General features: G+C 52.4%; 1 protein-coding gene across 1 annotated transcript; it reads right to left on the bottom strand.

The window, feature by feature from the left end:
* Nucleotides 1–21: 21 nt before the first annotated feature.
* Nucleotides 22–25,664, bottom strand: ADGRD2 (adhesion G protein-coupled receptor D2). The gene is made up of 25 exons (XM_075715961.1): nt 25,617–25,664; nt 25,466–25,529; nt 24,511–24,741; nt 23,112–23,765; nt 22,367–22,465; nt 21,803–21,888; nt 21,119–21,400; nt 19,709–19,820; nt 19,182–19,316; nt 18,751–18,871; nt 17,258–17,363; nt 16,923–16,978; nt 15,691–15,817; nt 15,475–15,578; nt 14,713–14,815; nt 13,951–14,104; nt 13,025–13,158; nt 12,263–12,378; nt 10,463–10,583; nt 5,338–5,379; nt 5,074–5,127; nt 4,565–4,709; nt 3,930–3,988; nt 1,261–1,291; nt 22–137 (listed from the first exon to the last, which is right to left on the bottom strand). Exons 1-25 carry the CDS (start codon nt 25,662–25,664, stop codon nt 22–24), a joined length of 3,300 nt encoding a protein of 1,099 aa, XP_075572076.1.
* Nucleotides 25,665–25,729: the final 65 nt, after the last annotated feature.

The following is a 25,729-nucleotide window of genomic DNA, read 5'->3' as shown; positions in this document are numbered from 1 at the left end:
GCCTGAAATGCCGCAGCACATTTACTCCTGGATGCCACCGTTTCTGCCTTGCTCATGTGTCCACTGTGGGGAGGAAAGCTGCAATGCTTCTGGGTGGCATCGTCTCGAAAATAGTCTAAGCACGCCCTGCTTAGACACTTAATGTGGAACAAAATCAGAAACCTGCTGCTAATGCACTGCTTCCTTTGACAAAACAAAATGTAACAATGCAGAAAAAAAATAACATCAATCCATCCCTGGTGCTTCTTCACTGCACTGTCTGCTTGAGTGAGCCCATCCAGAGACTGCACTGAGCATGCTGGGGGTACTCAGCAGCGGTTGGTAAAAAAAATAAAGTTAAATATGCTATACCCATACCTGGAGAGCTGGTGACTTGCCCAAAGCCAGGCAGGGAAGTTGGGGTGGGAGCAGGGAGCCGCGGCCGGCCGGCCTCTCCCCAGCACTGCAGTTGAGCAGAGGTCCGGGGCTTAGGAGGGATTTCTGGTTTTAATTCTACCCACCTCCATGGTGACATTGGCCTTTCTACAACCTGAAACAGAAGCAGCTAAATGGCTGCTTTTAAGCTCATAAACCCAGCCTCGTCTGAACACCCTGCCTTCCCTGGCTGCCCTTCTTTGGGAGCAAGTCACTTCTAACACCCGCCAGCGCTTTCTGCAGCAGCTGCTGGTTTAAAATGCCCCGTGGCAGCAAAGAGCGGTTGCCATCCCCGAGAGCAGCCCTGGTCTTGCCAAGCAGCGAGGTGTGCGGGTCCCTGCTGTGCCTCAAGGACCGGCCGTGCTGGGGTGCACGGGCCGAGCACTCAGCACCAGGCACCTGCAGGTACCCGCTGCCCCTCCGCTGCCTGCCAAGGCCCGCGACCTGCAGCATCGCTCTCACGGCGGGGCCCAGCGAGCCGGTGCGCGGCAAGCTGCAGAGACGGCCAGGCAGCAGGAACGGCGCAGAGACACGGGGAGAAATCAGGTGGGTGCTGTGAGATGGGCACCCTCGGCTCAGCCACCATTGCTGCCAGGGAGCGGCAGCGCAGGCAGCAGCGGCAGAGCTGCCGGGGCTTCGTACCCCACCCCCCAATCTGTTCAGGGGGACACGGATCTCCCAAGAGCCTGGCCAGGACTGCACCCACCAGGGCAGTTTGGAAATAAAACGCTTCCTAAAGCCTGAGCAAAAAATCACCTGCCCTCAGGGCAGCACTCCACCATGCAACCACAGAAACCAGTATCGTCAGTAACAAAAATGAAAGAAAATGATGTAGGCAAATGTTACCTGAGGATTTGAACGCTGTCAGCTCTACAGCCTGAAAGAGGGGAGAACATTTGTTAGCAGAAGGTACAGGTCTGATTGCTTCGCTGCTGGCAACCCCCCGGCACGCTCCCCGGGGCCAGGCAGGGCTCCCCAGCGCCCAGCTCCTGCACCGCACTCTCCCTCCCACTGAGCCACCGCACAGGCTGGGAACTGGAGCCTTCATCCCGCTCCTGAGGGACGGGCACCTTGCAGAGCGCCCGGGACGCAGCTGCACCTCTCGGCAGTGCCTCAGGGTGATCTGCCGCCCCGCTGCGCTCGCCCTCTCCGGGGACCCCTCCAGCCCCGAGGTGACCCAGCGGGCTGGACACGGTGCTGGAGACCACAGGGAAATCCAGGAGAAAGGGAGAGAGAACTTTCTCCCCCGTGCTTCGGTGGAAAGGGCCACGCACAAGCCTGCACCCTGTGCTTAAGTGATGGTTAATGCTCTGCGAGGTGTGAAATTCCTGCTCCCAGCCCAAGAGCGATAAATATCACCAAACGATGCTGAAAAAAGCCGAAACACAAAGAACATCTCCTCTGTGTTTGTATCTTCACTCGCTCAGTGTTTTGTCATTTTAAGTGTTTTCAAACGTTTTTAAGTAGCATCTTCTCTTCATCCAAACTATTGTGCAGCTGCCAGTGACATTCTTAATTCACCGCTCCTCCAGCGAGTGCCATAACTCATTTAGCCAGGGAGCAGGAAAAACAGCACTGACTTACATAACTAACGAGGAAAAAAAAAACCAAAACCCCAGAAAGCAGCACCTCGCTGGCCAGGGGTAGCACCACCCGGGGCACAGCTGCGCCGACCACCTCTGCAACCAAGATGGGGCTCGGATGGAAACTCCCGGCAGCCCCGGCCGGCTGGGCACGGTGGGGCTCACAGCGACGGAGCACCGAGAGCCGCGCTGCCGCAGCACGGATCTGCGCGGGCAGGGGGCCGTGCCCCCTCTCCCCAGGCAGGCACCGGCAGCAGCCTCACCTTTTGAAGGCTGCTGCATCCATGTTAAGTTAGAAAGGGAACAAGTACATTAAAAATGCAATGTTTAAGCAGCAAAGACACAGCGAAATCCTCGGTGACCCTCACACGGAGGAAAGAGCTTTCTGTCTTCGCCTGCTAGGAAATGCTACGGCCTTGGCATTTAGGAGATCCACTGCCTCCTAATGCTCCCTGCCTTAGGAAACTCAGGCCCCTGGGCTAATCCCTTCGGCCCACGTCTCGTGTCTGGTGCCAGGAGCTTAGCCCTGGTCCCTGTTAACACAGCCAGCACCTGGCTGGCTGAGAAAAGCATCACCTGGGAATAAATCCCGGCTGGCGCTCAGCACGAGGGGAGGAACGGCATTAACCACAATATAAATCATGAGAGATGAAAATATGGATTTTATTGAGTGGCTTCAAAACGATATGCCAGCTATAGAAGTATTATCTATTGGATAAATAAGAGCTGTCTATGTGACACAGGTTTTCAAAGGATAAATATCAGAGAGGGAGAGAGAGATCCTTCAGTGAGAGACTCATATGAAAGTAGCGTTGGATTTTATTCTGAGGAAATTACAGCACTTGTATGTCAAGTGCACAAGGACTGATGATCATTTCAATAGTGGGAGATGGAAGTGGTATTGGAGTAGTCAAATTTAAATTGTTCCCTGCTTTAGGCCATACCTTGCTGAGCTCTGCATCACACTCCTGCAGGCAGCACAACCCAGCCTGCCCTCCCTGCACGGACGCGGCTCGCCCACCCCAGGGACAGCAAGCCCCCGCTGGCCGATTTTAATTTGCTGTCCCTGGGGGAAGTCTCCTGCCCTGATCCGTACCAGCCTCCGCTTGGTGCTTTACTGGCTCAAATTCACTGGCTCCTTCTCTTCATGCATGCCCCTGCCACCATCACCCTCCCGGCGCGGCAGCAGGGCTGGTTCCCCATCGGCTCAGGCTGGAGCTCTCGCCTTGGAAACCGGCCGTCCCGGGACCTCCTCCACTCCCGCCCCCCAAACATGCGCTCTCCCCTGTTGCCCTCCACTGCCTGCCCCTGCCCAGGCCAGCCCCAGCTCAGGCAATCGCCTCCTGTGAGCCCTGCCCTCACAGCACAGCCGAGGCAGAGCTCCTGCTCCTGCCTGCCAGCCCACCTCGCTCTCCACCCCATGCTCCTGCAGAAGACAGCAAACAGTTGCATCAGGCTTGACTGCCAGGAGTGGCCGCTACGGGCACAACCCCATGCATCTCAAACGATTTAAATGACTTAAATCAATACGCTGCTAATAACAAGCGTGTATTTTAACAAACCAGAGTCTCCAGGGTGCGTATCAAAACCTTCTTGGTTTTGATAGACAGGCCGTGCATCTGGACTGGCCCTGAGGAGGAGAGCACGCACGCTGTGCTAGCACGCTGCCCGGTCCCTCACCGACACACAGCGATTTCTGTAACACCCTGGGACAGAGGGGACTGGCGTTACCCTTGCTTGGCACACAGGATGGATGGGTCAGGCAGCTGTTGGGACGTGCTCAACATAAAACACTGAATTTGTGCCAGAGCTGGTAACACTACCAGGTGTCCCGAGTCCCAGGCCATCACTGGAACCATTAGACACCATTCCTACGTAACTATTATGCTGTGTATGGATGAAGGTGGAAGAATAACAGAAGACATTACATACCGGTCTCTCGGGTGACATAATTGATGAAATCCCCATGGGAATTTTGGCTCCAAAATTTCCTAGGGGGTGAAGCAGCACAATGAGTTTGGAGACTAGAGAATAGAAATATTCATGCTTTACCAAGTACTCGGTACTTTGTGTCCCCTAAATATCTCCCGCTGAAGCAAAGGGACCAAACAGGTTACCTGCATAATGGCACCCACAAAATGGCTGGAGAATGCAACACCTTTTTTTCCCCGAAGCTAAAAGCCCTATTTCCTACTGCCACCTTTGCCTAGCCTTCTCCAGAAAATTCATTTTAAGACACAAACATGGATTCTTGCCTGAAGAGAACGCAATTCTGCATAACACAGTGATGAGACCCCCTGCCCGCGCCCAGCCAGCCTGCAGGCATGAACCTGATCCCTCTGAGATCCACAAGCGCACGGGCCCTGCCTTCCCTGGGAATCCTTCATCCCGTGCTGCACTTGCAGCGCCAGACCCCAAGTGCTCGCTCACACAGGCACAGCATACAAATGGGTGCAACGCAGTGCCAAGTGAACGTGCACTAAAATTCAAACCTTGGGAATAACAATTTTACTGAGGTCTCACCACACGGCCTGGGCCAACAGCAACGACAACCCAAGGTAAAGTACCTTTGTTGGTGATGTTCTTCACTGGAGGGTCTCTCTGCACTGGGCTCGACAAGGCACTCTCAGCTGCAGAAGGACTCAGCTTCCCTGTCTCCCAGGAGGTCGTGTTTCTTGGACTTGATAAGTAGTTGATGGGATGCGAGCAGTTCTGTAATGACGGAGAAGAGATACAGGACAGTGAAGATTGCAACATGCGTCCTTGCTGGATCCATGTCCAACTTTAAAGATTGATTTCATCTGCACTGCAGCCCCTGGGACTTTGACTCCCATCCCACCCTGGTACAGCAGGCTGCTGCCTAATCAGGTAGATCATCCTTGGGTCTGCGCTGTCCAACAGGACAGTCAAGAAGGGAGACAGCCTCTGCCATTCTCCCTACACAGGACAAGTGGGGAGAAAAGTAAGACTTCTTTCCAACATCATCTCCCCAAAGGAGTCCAAACGAACACCTAGGGCCCTCCTCTGGTGGGTGCATGATGAACGACGGAGGCAGCAGGGCTTCCTCACAACTTACTGTGAACGAGAGTGCTTTCTTCTTGTCCTTCATCCTCTGGATGGCATTCCTCACCTGCAGCAGAGCAAGGACGTTAGAGAGGGCCACAGCAGCTCTAGCAGAGCAAGAGATGCTCCAGCAAGTCATGGAGAAAAAGCAGTCGCTCTCCCACAAGCGCAGTCTTCTGCTGCCTGTTGCACCTACTACAACCCCAGCTACCCCCTTGGCTGCTAATAAACAGTTGCTGCGACGAGTGACTGAGCCCCAGCCAGGGGCATCTCTTACCTCGCTGTTATAGATTGCATAGACCAGGAATATGTACAGGCCCTGAAAAGGAGAGAGCACAGGAAGGGTTAGAGGTGTACAGCTGTTTTGTGCTACTTTGCATGGGAGGAAATGAGTTTGATGAGCACTAGAATGGGTGAGGACCTGGGCTAAGGGGTGGGCTAAGGACTGGCACAGACAGTGGGCACAGCACTGCCAGGGACAGCTGGGCAGGAAGGACCTTCCTTTAAAAAAAAAAAGTGTCATTACACTTGAGACCAGGCTCTTCACAGAGAGTCCAAAGGAGATACAGTCCCTGCCTGAGCCCCTCTTCCTCCTCCTCTCCCCCCATTTCATTTGGGGAGAGCGGGCATCTCTCACCGGACACTTGGCTTCCCGAGCTCGAAGCTCTCCCACGCTCCCATTGACTTGTGGATGCAAAAATCCCTCAGGAAACACCTCCTTCAGATCTCAGAAGCAGAAACCACCAGGAATTAATTGCTAGAGGAACCGAAATCTGGGAAGCAGACCTCCCTTCCCACCGAGCACCGACCCTGGCGGGGCTTTTGCCAGCCTCCTGCAGACCAAGTGCAGCACGACGCTGGGGACAGGTCCTCTGCCCCGTGCAGTGACAGACCACAGCGTTAACAGAACACTCTCACCCAAATTCAGTGCGCTACGGACCCAGAGGCTTTGCTCAACCCCAGTCTGGACAATCCTTCCTGGCAGCACGCCGGGGCTCCGGCAGCACGGTCTCGGCCACCCTCTCCCTACTTGCCGAACCGGCGCTGTTGGGTGCACACACCAAGGACCAGCGAGCAACGACACGCTCTGCCACGACCAAAGGTGCCCGAGGCTGGTGCAGGATGTGCTCAGGGAAAGTGCCCGGGCCGGAGCGAGCATTGCATGGAGGCTACAGCCCGGGGCTAATTACAGCTCCAGACCAACGATTTTGGCCTTAAGGCAGCCCTATCTGGCCCACCAGATTTATGTTATATCTGTGGGGTGTTTGTTATCGCAGCTAGATAAATCAGCTGCAGCAAGAAAAGTAATCCATCTTGTCTTCAATGAGCCTTGCTCTTCATCTGCGAGCTCTTGGCAGGCGTAATGGTAGCAGTACCCTGGCGCCGTGCCATGACCTGTCCTTCAGCCAGCAATGCTGGTCACTCCCCCAGACCAGATTTCTGGTCAGGCTGCCAAGGCAGGTCTTCCTTGAAATAATCATTCTGGTTGAGTGTGGGGAGGGGGGAGCGGTGAGGTCGGCTGGGAGGAGAGCAAGGAAGGAGAGGAGGCCCAGCTGCAGCGGCGGGCGGAAGCGGAGCCGCGGCTCAGGAGGAGCCCGCTCCTGCCCGCGCTCCCGCCCACGCGCCATCTTCTCCCGGCAGAGCCCGCAGTGCCCCGGCGCCCGCGGCTCCCTGCTCACGGCGGGGCAGGCGCTGGGTGACCGTGGGCAAGAGCGCGGCACGTGCCGGGACCCGCCGAGCAGGATGGATGCTCCTGTCTGGTGTCCGTCTGTCCCGCTGCGCTCCGCACACCCCACCTGGGAGCAGCGCCGTCTCCTGCTCCCCTCTCACCAGAGACGGGTGAGTGGCTCTGTAAGTCCCTGCCCTGAGCCAGCCTCAGGACCATCCTTCCAGCTCTACAAGTTCAAATGAAGCCAGCAGGTTCTACCTACGCTGTTTCTTAACAGCGGGCACCTCCGCCCACCGTTGGGTGCTTGGCAGGATGTTGGTGCTGCTACCTCCGAAATCGTGGGCTGGAGGGAAGGTGCTGCCGCCTGCTCGCCAACCTGCGGGGCAGCCGCCTCCGGCGCAGCACCGCTCCGTGTTGCTTTTCAGTCACTCGGCTGAATTCCTGTGCTGCCTGGCTGGAGAAGGAGTTGTCATGTTTGGTGTCGACGCACAGAGTAACCTTGAAAACAGGCTTTGGTTTCCGCAGATAAACAGAAAGCAGTCAAACAAACAAACAACCACAGCAGCAAAACTTTCCTGCACAACACTAGCGCATGAAGAAGCACGCTGGCCTTAAAGGCAATTCCAAGGCGATCCATAAGACAGTCAGCAAAAGGGCTGAAATGGGATGGTTTCATCCCTGCTGTCTCTCAACTCCACGGCTTCCCACCAGCATTGGAATTTCCCTTCCGGGGTAATCTGCAAATTGACCTGAACTTGGTAATCAAGGGGCAGAAGACAAACAAGCACAGCATATCCACGGGCAAACCCTCGGCTGTCTGTCCACACGACAGCCCCGGCTCCTACTGCGCTCGCTTCAGCAGAAAGAAGAAAAACAAAAGCAGCAGTAACTTAGAAAGGGAAGAAAACAAAGCCTGATCCAGCAAACACCTCAGCTCCTATCTCACCCAAGGTAGATGTCATGCCTTGCGAGAGAGAGCCTCAGGAGACGTATGATCCAGAGGACACATTTATTCATTTCGGGGAAGAAACCACATATGCCCAGCTTCCGTGTTACAACGGCCAGCATCCCACAGCCCCTCTGCGGGCATCAGCGATGAATCAAAGGGTGAGCGATGGCCGGGCACTGACATTGTCAGGCCACAGTCAAGGGGTATTAGCAGTGACTGAACCAGGGAACCTGTCGTGCGATTTCCCTTGCCAGTGCTGGGCTGCAGAGGAAAGAGCAGCCCTGAGTGCTACTGGAAAGCAGCTCTCCTGAAGGCTATCCGAGCCCCAGATCCTCACCAGGACCCCTGGTGATACAGACGCTCATGGTTTTACAGCATGAACGCCGAAGCAAGGCAGAGGAAGACTGCCAAGATGGTGCTGGGACGCTTGCTCTGATCTGCCCCTCTGCTGATGTTGATGGAGTTCACCCAAGCTGAGAAATATTTTTTTCCTGTGGAGGAAAAAGATGCTGGTGCTGTTCTCAGCTCTGTTCACCTCATCACAGCACTGAGCCTGGAGTTCTCTTCTGCCCAATAACTTAAGCACGGCATGACGAGGCAAGGAGAACTGATGCCATATTTAATTACAGTTAGGACAGGCCTCCTGCCACCCTCCTGATATCCTTAGGAGTGGAGCTGTGGAGAGGCAGTCCTTGTCTGGCCTTGGAACATCCCATCGGAGAGCCGACGGATGTGCGTGAGCAGCACCCGGCCGCTGGACCAGTGCCAGCCACAGGCAGAACATCCCTGGAGCAACCACCCATCTCGTGCACGTGGTGATAACGCCTGCATTTCACCCTTGAAGAGCGGGGCCAATGCTACACTGAAACCGGCCAAGTATGCCAGAGGGAAGCACTGCAAACTCTGCTGCTCCATACGTGAAAGCTACAGTGGGGGCCATTTTCTATCGCATCCAAAGAAAAAAGGGAGACAGCTGGAGAACACTGTGGATCCCAATGGTTTGGAGGGTAGAACCCAGTCGCTGTCTTGACTTGGATCTCCTGGAGTAGGATTTGTCCTCAAGCCCTGGGCACGGGACTCTGAAAAATATATCTGTGATTATCCAGTGTGAAGGGACAGGACAGTGTGGGTACCCCAGGCACTCTGTGCTGGCATGATCTTAGCCCCAGGGGCCGGACTGAGTCCATGCGTTCCCCATGGCCGGCTCCCTGCCAGCAGTGACTACCTGCCCACAGCCCCACCGTCCGCCTTGGGACCCTCCTCTCCTGCACATCAGGAGCAGTGGTGTTCAGTGCTTCTCTAGCTCCATCTACAGCTGCTTTCTCTCGAGGTTTGGACAGCTTCTGCCAGACAAGGGGGCTGATGCTTTGAATCGCAGGTGGCAAGCACATGTTCTGGGACTTTTGTCACCACGTGTCCCTAAGACTCAGATGTCCTGAGGTCCTGGGAACAGTCCTAGCTCAGTGCAGAACTGAGCGCTCCTGGCTGCTGTGACTAACACAATTTGCTTTGCTCTCTTAACCACATACAGGCTGGTGAAAGTTTTAAATGCTTTTGATGAAATCAGTAAACTTACAAGCAAATATTAACTATTGTTTTACACACCAGGGTTACTTTCTGCCCTGTAGAGATCCCTATTAATACTAGCGTATTAACAACATGACTCTGAAGTATGGTAGTTGCAGCCATGGCCCTGGAAGACACCAAGACAAGCAAATAGCTTTAAAAATGTTGCCAGATGATGCTACCTAAAGAGGAACGAAGAGGCTGAAGGAGATGACATGACTCAGCCAAGGTCTTGCAAGTCAGAGCCAGAAACAGCACACACATTTCCAGCCTCCCCGTGTGAGGCTCCGATCACCAGCCCACATCGCAATCTGTTCCACCTAGCACTCCTGCATCCCATCAGATTCCAGCGCAGCTCTCGCTGGGCACTGGGAGCATCCCTGGGGAGCAGCTGCATGGCTGCAGACAATACCGATTTTACGGGTAAAGACTTTTTAGTCCTTGATTCTTAATTCTTCTTCTCCCCTCTCCCTGCAATAGCTGACCTCCAGGCAAAGGCAAGGTGGTTCTGCTTGTACAGTTCTTGGGCCCCAACCTCTCAGTATGTCTGAACATGAACCAGATGGAAAACACTCACCCTAGAACACACACCATGGCTGGACGTCACCTTTGAGACGCTCTCTATGGACAGCCCTTATTCAAACAGCGATGCTGGCACACACGGCCCATCCCTACCGTATAGGAATGAGGCTCATTTCACGGATGCACATAGCAGCTGGGATGTCTGCCCCATTAAACTGGACAGTTACCATTTTAATTATCCATTAAATGACCAAATCAAAACTCTAATGAAGTTCCCTACAAGCATGTCAGTTTGTAAGTGTAATTTTGAAACCATGCTAACGTCAGAAAATCTAACATGAGAAACAAGATTTGAACTGGAAAGCTATGGCACCAGTAGGACACTCTAGAGACTGGTGCTGAAGGGCCATTAGATGAATAAGGTCTCCAGAGCTTTCATATCTTGGGAGCATGAACTTAGTTCATGGTTGGACGGGATGGTCTTAAAGGTCTTTTCCAACCTAAATGATTCTATGGCTCTATTCTGTGATTCTAGTTTCCTCAGACAAAACAGCACAGCGGCTTGGGAAGGCTGGGCTGGGCTTCAGAGCTGGCAAACGTCCCCAACTATTAGGACAGGTAGAGTACACAGAAGCACAAGAAACCGCAGATACCTGCTTGGCTGTGATGTGAGGATCCACCTGGTACGGGACTCACCTGGAGGGAGTTCAGCACGATGAAGACATAGGCCCAAATGATGCTGAGGTGCACAAGGACCCCACACACCCAGGTCAGCCCCAGCACGGGCAGCAGCACCAGGATGGGCTTGGCTGTGGCCCTGTCGGGAAGAAGAGCTCAGGGTTACCCGGGTGAATTTCAAAGCTGAAACACTGTGCGCTGGCACCCACCTGCCAGCCACCAGCTCTCCACGGGGGTCTCTGTTCGTGCCCCACGTCCCTGAGCCCAGCGGGTGCTGGCAAAGCGCCCCAGCCTGCCAAGCGTCCTTCCTGGCTCTGCAAACCCTGCCCAGGGTCTCGCCATGATCTGCCTGGGGCAACTGCACCAGGTTACAGAGCACCGAGTGCATCTGCCCTGACAGAGCTCCATGGGTGTAGGAGCACCCTGGCCTCTATCTTGCAGTTTAGAAGAAAATTTCCTTGTCTCCCTGCTGGAGACCGCTCCCTTCCCCCAGCAAGTGCCTTTCAGATGATGTGTCCACCAAGAGGCACCCAAGATGGTAGCTATGGAACAAATTCCTTTGCAAACAAAATTGATTAAGAGGGGAAAAAACAAACATTGCACCTCCTAGCTCCCAGCGTGCCAGCCCTGCTCTTTATTTATCACTGAGAGTTAGCAAGAAGGGAGCTCTTTGACGTCCTTAGCCATGAGAAAACAGCTATTTTCCCCCAATTGCTGCTACAAGGAGGGCTTCTGTATTTGTTTTATTAGCATATGGATGTCACCCTGCCCTCCAGCAATGCCCTATCTTTGTGCTTCTGTAAATTTGGGAAAATTTATTTATGATACAGGGGAACAATGCGTGTCTAGCAGGGGTATCCGGCGCCAGCTAACAACAATAAAGATTTACAGAGGATGATAAAGTAATGACTCAAGCAGCAGTTTTTTAGAGGTCTCTCTATATTGACTGATTACAGAAGTCCACACCGCCTTTTTCCCCATGTATGTATTCCCACCAGCGTTACTTTCAATCCACCAAGTCCCAAACTCACATAGAAAATGCTGTTTATAATGGCAAATAGCCAAACCCCCTGCACTCTCTGCAGCTGGCATCCTGCTGAGGGGCACACACAAGTGCTGAGGACGGGACAGGTATGAGACAAATTCAGTTACGACCCCTTCAAACTGCAACGTTCTGCGAAGCGGAGAGGAGCCGCTGCTGTGGCACAGTGCTCCATAACATTCCATGGAAACTGGGCACCCAGCTGGGTCCCTGGGTTCCTTGAAACACCGCAGGCTGCTAGCTCACTTCCCTACGGTGATGTTTTTTTCAGGATGGCTGCATGGCTGCCAGCAAGCTGCTTAGCAGCAGGGCGGGCTAATGAGAGCAGAGGGGCAGACAGCTCGGCACTGGGTCTGGCAGTGTCACCTGTGTTCCCACACACACTAACCCCACTGCAGATGGCGGAGACACCGGCCATTGCCAGACCCAAGGTGCTGCTCCTGGTGATGCCAAAGGGACCAGGGTAGCTTTGATTTCAGCAGGGTCTCCCATCCCAGAGTGTTGAGATTTCGGAGTGCGAGTGCAGATGGAGTCCAGCACCAGGTTCTCCAGGCTGAAAGTGCTGGCTGGGCTTCTCAGTGGCGTAGACATTAGAGCAGACAGACTACCTTTGGGTGATGCACACTTCCCCTGGAGGAGAAAATCCTTTCCGCCCTGACTCCCCCAACTCATGGTCTTTCACTTCACCGACGCAAAGACTCTCAGCTTAACAGTAATTCCACCACTTCATACCCAGAACAGCCACGGCTGGGAAAACCAGCCCCTTCCCTGCCTACCATATCTGTATTCCAATCTGGTTCTCCAGGCTGCTGTTGGGCGTCAGCATCTTCGACCTCCTGCGAGCGCTGGACACAGTCACCATCACCACCCGGAACAGCACGAAGGTGTTCACCTGTCAGAGAAGAGCCATTGGACCGAGCAACCTTCTGTAATCTCAGCTGCAGCGGGGTGAGTCTTTTCTGCTGGGAACTCAATAACTAAGTGTCAGAACTGGGGGAGAAATCGCTCCTGAGAGTGCAGCGAATTAAATACTTCATAGAGCTATCCACACAAACATGGAATCTACACAACTTATCTCAAAACTTCCCCTACAGAATGTCTTCCCTGTAAATGTCTACTCTGGACCCCTTAAACATTGCACCTTTTCCTGCTACTGTGTTGTTGTATAACGATACTAATAACTACTTCAAGGACGTCGATGTTCCCATATTAAAATCAGACCTTTAGTTACGGCAATGTCACAGTCAACCTACACATTTATCTACATTCCTAATTTAAGAGCCAATACAAGAACTGGTCAGCAAAATTTTCTTAAAGCACCTTTTTCTATCAAAAAGCTGCTTTGGTTAAAGAGATTTATTTGTGTTGTGAAAGCATATATAAAGCACAGCAAAAATTCTCCTATAAAAGCAGCAGGCACTATGAGCCCTGCGAGCAAGCACCTTAGCTAGAGAAGCGCCAACACCCCTGACTCTGCAACGCTTTCCTAAAACCAGACACGAAGGAATCACACCTTCCAGGCAGGTTTTGGCACTTACAGCCAGGATGAAGAGAACAGGCCCAACAAAGGCCCAGATGACGTTGGTCTGAATGTTCAGCCAGCAATGGTTGTCTGCCACATACTTGTTAAAGGAAGTTGCAAGGGTCACACCCACAATAACGACTGGAAGGCCTGCAGAAAAAAAGCACAAATTAAACCCCAGGAAAAACAGAGATGACCCATTCAGGTCAGCTGTGCTCTAGACAATTGCTTCAAAACCCCCATGACCAGACACGCTCCAGTGTGAGCCAGCTTAGCCTCTGAAACCCCATGAGCAACATCAATTTACTGCAGCTGAAATCTGTCCCGGCTCTACAAGACCAGATTTATACGCTGTCAGCATCATTCTCCGAGGTATAAAGCATTCCAAGTCCCAAGTCCTGATCAAAGCAATTTACTCCTCAGATTGCTTTTTTAACAGAATGGACAATCAAAGACATAAAACAATCCAAAATATCTGAACCAGTTGCCCCATGTCCAACTAGGTGCGTGTTTTGCAAGGAGCACTGACCTAAAGAGGCTCCTCTTTGATATGAAACTCAGCTTATTCAAATTAATTCTATGTCCCTCATAGAATAGAGTGCTCACTCAGAATAGAGTGCTTAGTCAGGAACATACTTATATTTTAATTGCTATCAGACAGTAGTAATGCCCTCCAAGAACAAGAACTTAACATAAACTTCCTCCTCCATTTTTTTGTATTGAACCCTTGGATTTAGAAAAATAACAGAAATGCTTTTTAACTTAGAATATAAGACTGGGAATTTGACACATAAAGGTAAGAAAGCCTCTGCAGAGCAGTGGCTCCCGGCTCTCATATTGAATCAAACCAAACATTCGGGAATCTCTCCTATTGAAACTTTTGCTAGACAAAAAAATTGACCCATTTTTCTGAGCGCCCAACACAGAGAAGCCTGTAGATACCCCAGCCTGTCACATAGTAGAACTTCATTCTCCTGTCTTCACTCATGTTGACTGCTACCACTTTGCTCCACAGGAGAAGCCCCTCTACCAGCATCCATGAAAAGGCTGCCATGAAGAAGAGGTGAAGGAAGGCAGTGACGGTGAAACACACCACCTGGAGAGAAGTGAAATCACATGCTGTTTCAGGAGGGAGTCCTCTGGGAGCTTCTGAGTGTGCGTGGTTAGGACGAAGAGAGCAACCTGCAAATTATGCTGCAGAATGTGCAGAAATGTATTTAAAACATCCACAAGCACCAGGAAGAGTTCTTAAAATTGCAACATGTGAATAGGCCAGCTGCAGCTCACACTCGTCTCATCTGTGTGACCATCTCAAACCATGGAAGAGGGAACTGATAGCACCTTTTCCTGCAGCTCTTGGACTTCCCTTGCAGGTCTCTCATCTCAGAGCTGCTTGATCCAGCCCCGGGATGTGGAAGACGACACAGAAAGGGACAGAGCTGTATATTGCTCTTTTGTAAGTACTTAAATTTCCTGAAGGATTTTTTGTCAGAAACAAACTGTCAGAAGACAGACGTGAATTTTCCCGACAGATTGCACAATGTATAAATATGCAAGAGACTCAACTCTTTCCTAGATACAAGTTACAGATAATTAATGAAACGTTAATAAAAGGGATTACACTTCCCTCCTGTTTGTTCTGACAATCATGCCTGAGCAGGCCTGGTGCTGCTGGCCAAAGAGGACACTTTCTAGTGAGCTCACCTGGTTGGTCTTGGCCAATTCACTGAACATGAGCAGAGCTTCTGCTGCAGCTAATGCAAAGATCAGGTTCTTGTGCACAGTTGTCCGTTCACTCTTGGGGACACTGAGGAAGGAGAGAAGAAACCCTGAGCTGCAGTCAAATGAAAGGGTGCACATGTTCTCGCTAGTCCTCGCTGGCCTGTGCAGACCTGCCTGGGTGACTTGCTGCTCGCTGCAAAGTGACAGTCCAAAGAGGCAAGGGACTGCCCTGGTGTGCAAGCGCTCGGTGCTGGGGACGCGCTCAGGTACGGCTGCTCAGACCTGCCTGTCCCTTGGCTCCAAGGAAGAGGCAGCGAGGAGGAGGTGGAGGGAGCCACTGCCGTGCTCACAAGGCAGATCTCTGTGCTTGCCAAGTGACACAGAAGGGTTTACAATTGAAGAAATAATTTTTATAAAATAAAGGGAGCAAAGGCTAACTCCAGCGGAGCAGCTTTTATGGTAGACGTTGTCATTGACAAAAATCTTTCCACGGGCACTCAGGTGTGTGCACAGCTCATATCAGCACCTCCACAGAAACAGCCAGCACTGCACCCCTCCCTAGCCAACGACAACCACCCCCCTCCCTCCCCTCTGCTACTGACCACCGGCGCAGCTCCCAGCCTCGCCCCGCGTACCGGCGTCACCCCACACGGACAAAGGACACCTTGTTTGTACACTTGTTCTGAAGCAAAACAGAGAACAACAAATAACAGAGAAGGCTACAAGCCTCTGCGCTTTTCTTACCCAACTGCCAAGAATAAAATGAAGGTAACTGTCAAGGCACAGAAGGAAACTCCGCATCCAATAAAAGTCAAGGTCTGCAGTGTGAGCTCCTCCTTGGTGGTCCTCTGCTCCAACCATGAAACAACACAAGACATAAAACCCCCACGAATTAACCACAGACTGCTCGCAGGTCTGGCATCCGCTCCACACACCAGCAGAGAAAGGCTCCTCGCTTACCTGCATCTCGTACACCTGCAGCAGCACAGCAAAATTCGTGGTGTGGTTGCAAAAACAGGCAGTAGAGTCCGGGAGAGATGTTACCACAGAGCAGCCGGCTGTGGACCACATCCCACCAGCATCTGGGCTAATGTCCAGCAAAAAACAGAGAAAACACATGGAAATTACCACCCGCTTCAACAGAAAGCCAAGCCATTAAAGGAATTTCATTCTCCCAGAAAAAGCAGAATTGAAATGAGGAAAAGGCTATCAGAGACAGGTCTCCATACAGACTTCCCTTTGGCTCATCCCGTGTCTCAGCAGATTTGCCTTATCCGTCAGGCACACACAGGAAAACAGGTCTAGTGTCAATGTGTGTATTAAAAAGCACAGTTCAGCCATCACTGCTTTAAACAGAACCCAGTAATCGCACGGCTCTGGGAAGAGCTCCCCTTACACCAAGAGCATCTCTGGACCAGACTCGTCTAATCCTCTGTATTGGCTTGGCCTGCCGTGCACCTGGTGCATTTCCACTGGACTCTTGATTTTCAGGACAAGCCAGCCTGTCTCCAGCCAGCCAGCTGCTCTCCGCTGCCCGGGCAGCCAGCAAAGCTCAAATCTGAATTCCCTGTGCAGGGACCAGGGCTGCACCGGGTCAGCTCTGTCCTCGCTGGCAGCGCTGCCCCTCTGAGCCTGCCCCAGTGCCAAGGGAAGATGAAATTCAGAGCAGGGTTAGTGGAACTGTTTGTGCAGCAACCGTCTGCTTCCAACACCACCCTCTTCCCACCTTCCCCAAACCGATCCATGCCTGTTACGAAACAGGGACCCCAAGGAGTTTTTTTGCACTTGAATGACTTAATTACCAATCCTTAATATATCACTGGTGCTCTCACTGCAGTGACATTCAGCAAAAACACATCTCGGTGCCAAGCAGTATTTATGAGGCTGGGAGTCCTGCATGTCTGCTGGGTTATATATCTTGCACCAACCCTTCTTTGTTGCAGGCAACAATCATAATTAACTAGGGCTTTCAGTTTTAGTTGTATATACCTCATTAAAGGTCACTCACTTGTGAATGACTTTTGCAAAGGAAATCTTCCCAGGAGAGCGCTCTACTCCAGCAGACAGAGGATGCCAGCATGCAAAGCAGGCAAAGAATTACAGATCCCTACTCTTACCATTACATTTATATTGTTATGTTTGGTTTTCCAGTGGAAATAAAATCTCATAAATCTGGAACTGAAACAAGGCACCTGAGGCTGAAGTTCCAGAAGGCACAGATGGGTCCCACCAGCTTATTGGGCAGGTCCTGCAGGCAGGGAGGGAGAAGAAGAGATTACACAGCCATGCAAGTACCGTACGCAGCCCGATGCAGCTCACTCACTAGGCTGCAACAAGGTCTGTCAGCAAGGACAAACACCTCCCCAGGGAAACAGGAGTCAAGGTGAGAGACCTGGGCGTGGGACACCCCTAAGTCCAAGAGCTCTGGGGGCTTTGAGCCAAGGCTGGGCACAGCCTGCCGGGTCAGGCTGCGGGATGCCGCTGGCCTGGGAGGCGGCTGGGAAGCACGGGCCCCTCCTCAGGGTACCTGGGCGCGGTGCTGCAGGCGGTAGCGCACAGACGTGCTGATCTCCTGGTAGTCGCTGAGCAGAGCGGATGAGATCACAGCGGTGCCCACCGTGGTGCTCAGGTACCTGTCAGGGAAAGCATGCTGCTCACAGGCACAGGAACCACAAAATGTGTTCAGAAAACGGGATCTCATGTTATACAAGACAGCTGGAGAAATCCGGAGCCACTTGTGGAGTGCTGCAGTGCCACCAGCAAAGGGCCTGGGCACAGGGCAGAAACTACCTCAGATTACCTGGCAAGCAGAAAACCCCAGCACTCCCCTGGCAACCGCAGGAGGTGACCGTGCAGATGGGGCACTGGAGCATCCTAAGTGGTTGGCAGCTGAGCAGCGCAACGGCGGAGCCAAAGGTCCAGCACAGGAGCGGGGTGCGTGCTGGGATGCGCGGGCTGCCATCCCCACCTAGTGTTAGTGTTCAGAGCTCCCCAGGGAGCAGCAGCGCTCTGCCTCCCGCCCCGCTCTGCCAGCCACCATCTGCAGAGCCACCCCGGCTCCAGCAGCTTCTGCCCCAGCCGGAGGGGACCCTGCAGCAGCCGCCACGGGCTCCATCCCCAGCCCAGCCCAGCAGGGTAACCTCAGGGGAGCCAGAGGCATGCAGAAGAGTGTCCTGGTTTCGGCTGGGATAGAGTTAATTTTCTTCCTAGTAGCTGGCATAGTGCTGTGTTTTGGATTTAGTAGGAGAAGAATGTTGATAACACACCGATGGTTTAGTTGTTGCTCTGCACTGCTTATGCTAGCCAAGGACTTTTCAGCTTCCCGTGCTCTGCCAGGTGCACAAGGAGCTGGGAGGGGGCACAGCCAGAATAGTTGATCCCAACTGCCCCAAGGGCCATTCCATACCATACGGCGTCATGGGCAGTATAGAAACTGGGGGGGTTGGCCGGGGAGCAGCGATCGCTGCTCGGGAACTGGCTGGGTATGGGTCAGCGGGTGGTGAGCAATTGCATTGTGCATCACTTGCTTTGGATATTATTATTATTGTTACATTGTTATTATTACTACTACTCTTTTACTTTATTTCAATTATCAAACTGCTCTTATCTCAACCCAGGAGTGTTTCTCACTCTTACTCTTCCAATTCTCTCCCCCATCCCACCGGGGCAGGGGGAGCGAGCGAGCGGCTGCGTGGTGCTTAGTTGCTGGCTGGGGCTAAACCACGACAAAGAGACACTGCGGTGCGTCACAGCACGCAGGCAGCCCCACCGCACAGCTCAGGCTGTGCCAAGGGCCTCTGCCTCCAAAGCACTGACTCGGGAGCCCTTTCCCACCGTCTGGTCTCCACATGCATACTGGAGAAAGCAGGAACAAGGACAAATGGGATGGGATGGGATTGACCAGGGTGGAGGCGACCCCAAAATAGAGGCACTGAGAGACTCAATGCAGACTTGGAAATGAATTCTCCTGTGGTGCTAAGAGGGCAGCCCTGGGGCGTGGGGGGGTTCTGTTTCACTCACTTCTGTCCTCCGTCAGAGGCAGCCACGTCCTGGAAGACAGCACTGCTGCCGGTGCCGGACAGGCTGCGCTGCAGCAAGCCGTAGCCGAACCACATGTTTTTCACCGTGACTCTGTGGAGACCTGGAGGGATAGAGCATTGCGGGATGGGTGCAAGCACACAGGGCAGCTCTGAGCAGCCCATGCTTCACCACCGCTGCCCTAATCTGGGGGTGTGATACTGGGGGTCCAGGGCACCCACAGCTCCAAGCTGTGCCTGCAGAGAGGCTGTACATAATCTCTCCCCCACGGCCCATCTCCCTTTCACCAAGGGCATCTCCTCCCCACGCTTCTCCAGACTGCATGTGTGCAGGGTAAAGAGTTTGTGCCATTAAGGAAGATGCTGCAGAAGTGCCAAGGGGAGACCCAGGGAAGCGCAGGTGTCAAAACCTACCTCTGGCTTTCAGTCTTTGCATTTCTTCTGCGGGAACTTCAATGAGGTCATGCCTGCCCTTCTCAGGGCTCTGGACCAGGTACGCCTCACTGCTCAGCTCCTGCCTGCTCAGCTCCAGCTTCTTGACCTCCATCCCTGTGGAGGGGTAAAATCAGGTACTGAACCAGGGTTCAACCTTCCTCCGGAGCTACTGCTACAGCAAAGTACCACAAGGACATTATAACCCCAGCCAAGACCCACAGCAGCAGCAGACAGATCCCTTTCAGTGCAAACCATGTGCACCTGGGCTCAGTTGGTCTCCTGTGCCCAAAGGTTTCTTACAATCCTCTTACAACCCACAGTGTGAGATGTGCCCCCCACACTGTGACACTTCTGCACGGAGGAAATGGGGGGAAGGCTGTAGGGTCAGGAAGAGATGAGCCAGAGGAGGAGAGGTGCCAGGAGTGGACTTGGACTGGGAACCAGATGGGATGACTAAGCTGGGTCCAGGTGAGATGCCCTCCCGGAGCTCTGCCAGTGCTACTCACCGACATTCCCGTGCTGGATCGTGATCTTTGTCCTCCCCGCGGTCAGCAGTGGGGCTAAGTGTGACACCATTCTGTCGCAGAGCTCAACAACAGCCATGGGCCCTCTGATAACCTGCAAACACGCAGAGATCAATGGAAATCAGCACCTGCACTGCCAGCTCACAAGAGTTTTCTTAAATGCTTGGTCCTGGGCAGAAAAAGAGAAGTTGGGACTCAAGGCTTTTGCTTTGTTTTAATTTGATTTCTTCACTAAAGGATGTTCCCAGTTCCTTCAGCAAGGAGACAAGACTGGCAATGAGGGAAACTTGCTGGTCTTTATAAAAAGCCATTAAAACAGCATGGAAATAAATAACTAAATAAGCTTCTGGAAAGAAAGGAGATGTTTAGACCTGACTCCTGATTTTTGCAAAGCTGTAGAACAACCACCCTCTCTTCCTGGAAAAGGTTTCACCCATAAATAGACTCTGGAAGGGTAGCAGGTGACCGGCCCCATTACTCAAGGTCCTGCGTGTGTTGGGCAGCAGAAGTGCCACCCCTGTAGTACCCAATCTCCAACCATTTCTCCTTCAGCAGATACATCTGCTGCACCAGCTACGCTGGGCCAGAGCTGGTTTTATGCCACTATCGAGAAGCTGTGAGTAACTGTGGCCACGGAGACCTAAGCAACTCTAAGCGATGAGGTAAACTCTGAACTATTCAGCATCCTTTCGTCTCTGGAGGTCCCTGGCTTGGTTCCTGGAGCACTAGCCAGGCCAGACGCTGTCGCACAATTCCCAGAGACAGGTGGAGAGTGCAGACCATACAACAGACACAAAAGACCCACGTGAGAAGAGAAGGAGCTAATGGAGAAAAACCTAATGGGGGTGGGATGATAGAAATCCCTCGCACAAAGCCTGATGGTGTTCTGAGCAGCGTGGGGGCTGATGACAGATAGCTCCTTGGCAGCCCACCAATGGAAAATACAACGAATGGCAAAGTGAAGGGCGTTGCCCTGCCAGAGACAGCAGGATGTGGGAGCAAGGAATCTACAAAGCACCGGGAATGTGCAAACTGTGTGTAATCCTGTAAATCCAGGCTGACAAAGTGGAGAAGCTTGAAGAGAGCTGAGACAACCACTGGAGGGGTTTGCAAGAAAGGCACCACTTGACTGCACGTCTTTGCAGAAGAACCTGTTTGCACCTCCAACAAATGAGGCAACAGTAAAGCAGCTGGTCCTTATCTGAGCTGGCAAAGAGGCTCCATGCCCATGCTTGCAGCGTTTTCACAAGCTCCAGAGTACAGCCAGAAAGGCTACATGTGACCATGCAAGGAGGGGTCCTCAGCCTGTGGTCATACAGCAGGCCAAGGAGCTGCACACACAAGATGAATAGATGTGGCACACAGCAGCCAGACTGCTGGCCACACCGTTACCTGGCTGACTGATGACCACGTTTTGATATTCTGCTCTTCCAAGATTAACTCAGTCACTTCCACGTAATACTGGCCCAACTGCTCCAACATCTTCAGCTCCTCTCCCTCCTGGACTTCCACATCAGAAACTTGCTTTAGTAATTGAAGCACCGCAAGGAGGTCAGACGACTCCAGCACGGGTGTCTCTCCTTCCCTCAGAACAGTTGCCAAGACGTCAAGAGCACCAAGAGCAACAGAGAGGTTCATGTCTTGCACACCAGTAGTGAAGACGTTCTCGGGAATCTGCCATGGAAAAGATGTTCTAGTTCAGTGCAGAACCCTGATTCTGCCTGCTCGTCAGCTATGCCTTGGCAATGCCCTGCATGCCCTTGCTGGTGTCAGGACACCTACCTGGCCAGCCAGGCATATCTTAGGGGAAAGAGATCTGCCTTGACGTTTTGAACTCTCTTGTCCAGCCCCTCAACCTCAGTGAAACGAGTCAACCTGAAGCAACACTTTGCTTGTTTGATCACAGCAAGAGTTGCACCTGTATTGGTCACACTCTCCGACAGCAGCTCAGAAAAGGCCACAGGCATTAACTGCTGGCAAAGTGACCTCAAACACCAGTAGGTGCCAACAAGTCCACCCCAACAGCTCCTGCTTGCTCCCGGTGTCAGCTGCCGCTGCTGGGGCTGCAGGACTCACCACAGTCCTCTCCGCAAGCATGTTCACACGGCTGACAAGCGAATGGCTGGATTCCAGCTGAGCTTTTTTCAGTTGCCAGTATGCATCTGAGAATAAAACAAAAGCACAACCATTGCTGCGGTGTCTAGCAGCCTGGTTAACACATGCCATGTTCAAAGCCTGGGGAATGGTCCTCAGATGGTGGGTAAGTTTGTAGGACAGTCAGGACAACTATATTTTATTTCTAGTACAAGATCCCATCTGGAGAGACAGTCTAACACTTCTTTTCCGCCTCCTCCCCATGTCCCCCTGGTCAACAAGTCTGGAGATGCCTTGATTGGGAGGCACTCTACAGCTTTGCATCCAGAAGCTATGTAACATGTAAAACCGCCGCTTAACTGGAGAATAGCAAAATAGCCTGTCAGAGTGCGTGCAACTGAAGCAAAGTCACAGCTACAGCAGGTTTTGCATGTGATCTCTTCAGAGCAGGCACGAGGCCTCCCCACCACCGGCCATCATCCTAGCTAGGACCTCCAGGAGTGAATGCCATGGAAGTAGTGAATAAATAAATAACAGATGCTGTACCCTTTCTGTAGCGACAGATAAAAGGCAAAGACTGCAAACAAGATGTGTAACTGAATCCACTGCTGCCAACTTCAAAAACTCGGCATTCCTCAACAGGCCCTGTGGAAACACACACAAACAGAAGGCCCAGGTCCCCCAGAGACACGCCATCCCCAGCAGGTATCACCGCTTCCTGCAAGCAATCCACAACCCCCGCTGAAGACAAAAGCTGTGGACTGTTCCTTAAGCAGCCCCAGAGCCAGAGCAGAGCAGGGACTGGGCTCAGAAACCGCTCCCAACCCGCCTGGTAAATCCTCTCCAGAAGGAACTCGGAGGAGGCGGCCGCGCCAGGTCGTGAGTTTGTGATTTATCAGTAACGTCACGCCAGGCTGGCTGAGGGGCTGAATGCCTCCTCCCAGCAGAGCGTCGAAGCACTGGGTGTGCACACCCCAGGAAACAGCGTCACTGGCAAGTAAGCCATTTCTCTCAGCAGAAGAGAAAGCGGGTAATTGGCCCAGGACATCTGAACGGCTGTCTTTGCTAGGGTCATTGCAGGGGTCTTCAGTGACCAAGGGTTTAGTAAGTATGATCCGTAAACTGCCCAGCCCAGCTCTGAATGTGCTTCTGCTTTCCTTCCCGAAGGAGCAGCATCATTGCACAAACTACACCAAATTCCCTCTCTGAGGATGGGACTGGCTTCTCGGACTATCCCTGCTGACCCCCCACTGCAGGAGGGAGCTGAAGCAGCGAGGGGAAAGAGCCTTACCTGGGCAAAGAAACTGCGCGGTCACTTCCTGAACGGTGCTTTCAACCTCCACAGCGTTCGAGCTCCACCCAAATACAAGGTCTTGCTCTACCACCCAGCATGACCGAACTTTCTCGATCTGCTCCGCGCTGAGGACGTTCTGCCAGACGTGCAAGTCAGTGATGTTCCCACTGAAGGACTCTTTCGCCCTGAAGGTGCCCCCCAGGGAATCTTGATCCTGCCCAATTATGAAAGTCCCCTGGCCGTCGATGGCCTGGGGGGCAGACGGCCCCACAGCACACAAACCGCTGGCAGACGCCCTCCTTTTACCGTCGGCATAGATGGCCCAGGTCCCGTTTTCCTGCTGCCAGGTCACGCAGAAGTGATGCCACTGTCCATCAGCACGGAACACGGGCAGGTATGGGGAATGGTGCCCGTGGACTATGAGAGCAAATCGCACAAAGCCTTCCTCGTCGACAAAGCCACGGAGCTGGAACTCGTTAATAAAAGCCGGGACAGCATAGGAGAAGATGGTAGCAATCTCCTGGGTCCTGGTGTCCCACTGGAGGTGGGCACAGGCTGTGACAGCAGGCAGTGCTGGGAAGTCAGAGAGCACCTTCACGTATTTTGTGTCTGTTTTGTCTCTGAATACCAGGACTGGTACGATGTGGTTCCCTAGAAGGAGAAATTTCAGCCAGCATAAAGGAAGAAGCATGGGCCAAAGCCTGCTCATCTTCCGCTGGGATGAAACCATCATTTGCCTCCTACTCAAGCTAAGAACTCATGGACCCTGCAGGCAAGGACATCCTGTAAGCATGCAGCAAGGCTTCTGCCTCCCCCACGCCTGGAGGGGATCAGGAAGGCAGGCAGGCTGAGATTGCATCGTTTCGGCAGGTGTAATTTCCAGAAACTGAGTTTTCTAGCAAACAGGATTGCAAACAATGAATATGGAAGGAACAGCATGTTCCCAAGCATCCCATGCTATAGCAACCAAGAGCATAGTTAAATAAGACCTCTGAGGCACCTGCCATGCGGTGCCTCGCTGCTGGGGAACGCCCGTTCTCCCAGTCCTGTCTCTGACATCATTGCTCTGCAGGACCCGCAGGTCACAAATGGCGAGGCTGAGCAAAGCCAGACCTGCTTTACAGGGAGATGGTACAGGAGGACAGAGCAGAGGAGCCCCTTTGCAACTCCCTTCTGTTGCAATGCATTAAAAAAATCTTGACAGTGACCAGCGGATGTGCTGGGATCACTGTTGTTCATGCTGCCAGTTCCAGCTTGTGACTAAAGGTCCTAGGTGCTACCACAGTGACAATAAAAAAAAAAGAGTGGCAACTTTTCCAGTCAGATTAATTTTTCAGAATGAAGAAGACCCAGCAGTGAACATGTCTCCAAATAGTCCAAGCCCACGCATACTCACGTCTCCATTTTGGTTTGTGCAGGACACCATCCCTTTCATTTAGCCAGACAGAGCCTCTGATGTGGTGGGACTGCAGCAGTTTGCTAAAGGAAGCTTGCTCACTGTCTTGGGGTTCAACAAGCAACTGAGCAAAGCGCTGTTCACAGTATCTGTCTGCATGCCACCAGTCCAAAGCAGTGGCCACATATTCGTACATGTGTCTTGAGGTCTCAATCGTGACAGGAGCAAAACCTGGAGAAAGACACACATAATTTGGAGAAACAGAAAGCCTCTCCAACCCGCTTTCGCGCCACATATGCTGCAGGGTCAGTCTCTTGCAGCATCCGCAAGTATTTACAAATACTGCCTGGTGCAGCCCAGAAGAGCTGCAGGCAGGAGCTCTTTTCCGTATGCAGCCCTTGGGATGTTCAGCAGGCTCTGTGCGACAGAAAAGTCCAGACTATATTGGACCTAAAATGAGGGACATCTGTGAGTCTGCTCACAAAATGAATCGCTGGCCTAGGGCTGGAGCTGGGCACGCTTCTGTGGGACACGCAAAACCATGCTGAGCTCAGCCCAAAGCAGCAGCTCACTGTGGTACGCTCAGGGGTTGCCCTCAGGGTAGCTTGTTCAAAGCACTTGCGTACAAGCAAATTTTCTCATTTTATCCCCACTTCTCAGCTCCTACCAGCTTCTGCATTTGCAGATGCAATTTGCAAGCACAAAATAATCTGTTTTGTTTGCACTTAGAGCACAAAGACTAGCAGCTGAGCAGTACTTACCTGATTTTAGACAGTAATGTCATAGTTAACCAAGCAACTACTTAGCTATGCAAATATAATTTCAGACACAAAACAGGGTACTAGAAAAAGTTTCTTTACCTTTCTTTCTGCCACTGGACACCTTTTTACGCATTGTTTCTCTGTGCTGAATATTGCTTGTAAAAACATACAGAAGGGCTGATACAAACACTAACCTTTAGAAGTCTGATTCTTGGCAAGGGCTGCAAAGGCAAAGAGACTCCTGGACAGACTACTGACCTGTTGGAGAGGATGTTTTGTAACATTCATATAAAGCATTAATATTATCTCAAATACCCAGATTATAAAAATTACTGTAAAACTCACCAGAAAGCTGAAGAACCAAGAATCAGGTCTCAAGTCTCTCCTAAACATGCTGACCAGCTGGAAAGCTTTCACCCTTTGCTAGAATAAACAAAGTATTACTAGAGATGCATTGC

This window comes from Pelecanus crispus, chromosome 9 (genome assembly GCF_030463565.1).
Source record: "Pelecanus crispus isolate bPelCri1 chromosome 9, bPelCri1.pri, whole genome shotgun sequence".
Taxonomy (NCBI): domain Eukaryota; kingdom Metazoa; phylum Chordata; class Aves; order Pelecaniformes; family Pelecanidae; genus Pelecanus; species Pelecanus crispus.
Note: the sequence above shows the minus strand (reverse complement) of the source record. Positions and strands in the feature narration are given on the sequence as shown.

What these genes read in the sequence shown, in the direction of transcription:
- ADGRD2 (XM_075715961.1), bottom strand. Translation starts at nt 25,664, where the DNA reads ATGTTTAGGAGAGACTTGAGACCTGATTCTTGGTTCTTCAGCTTTCTG. An exon ending in CTGTTCTCTTCATCCTGGCT is followed by an intron (nt 12,379 to 13,024) that starts GTAAGTGCCAAA and finishes CTTCTCTGACAG; the next exon opens with GTGAACACCTTCGTGCTGTT. An exon ending in GACAGCGTTCAAATCCTCAG is followed by an intron (nt 138 to 1,260) that starts GTAACATTTGCC and finishes TTCCACATTAAG; the next exon opens with TGTCTAAGCAGGGCGTGCTT.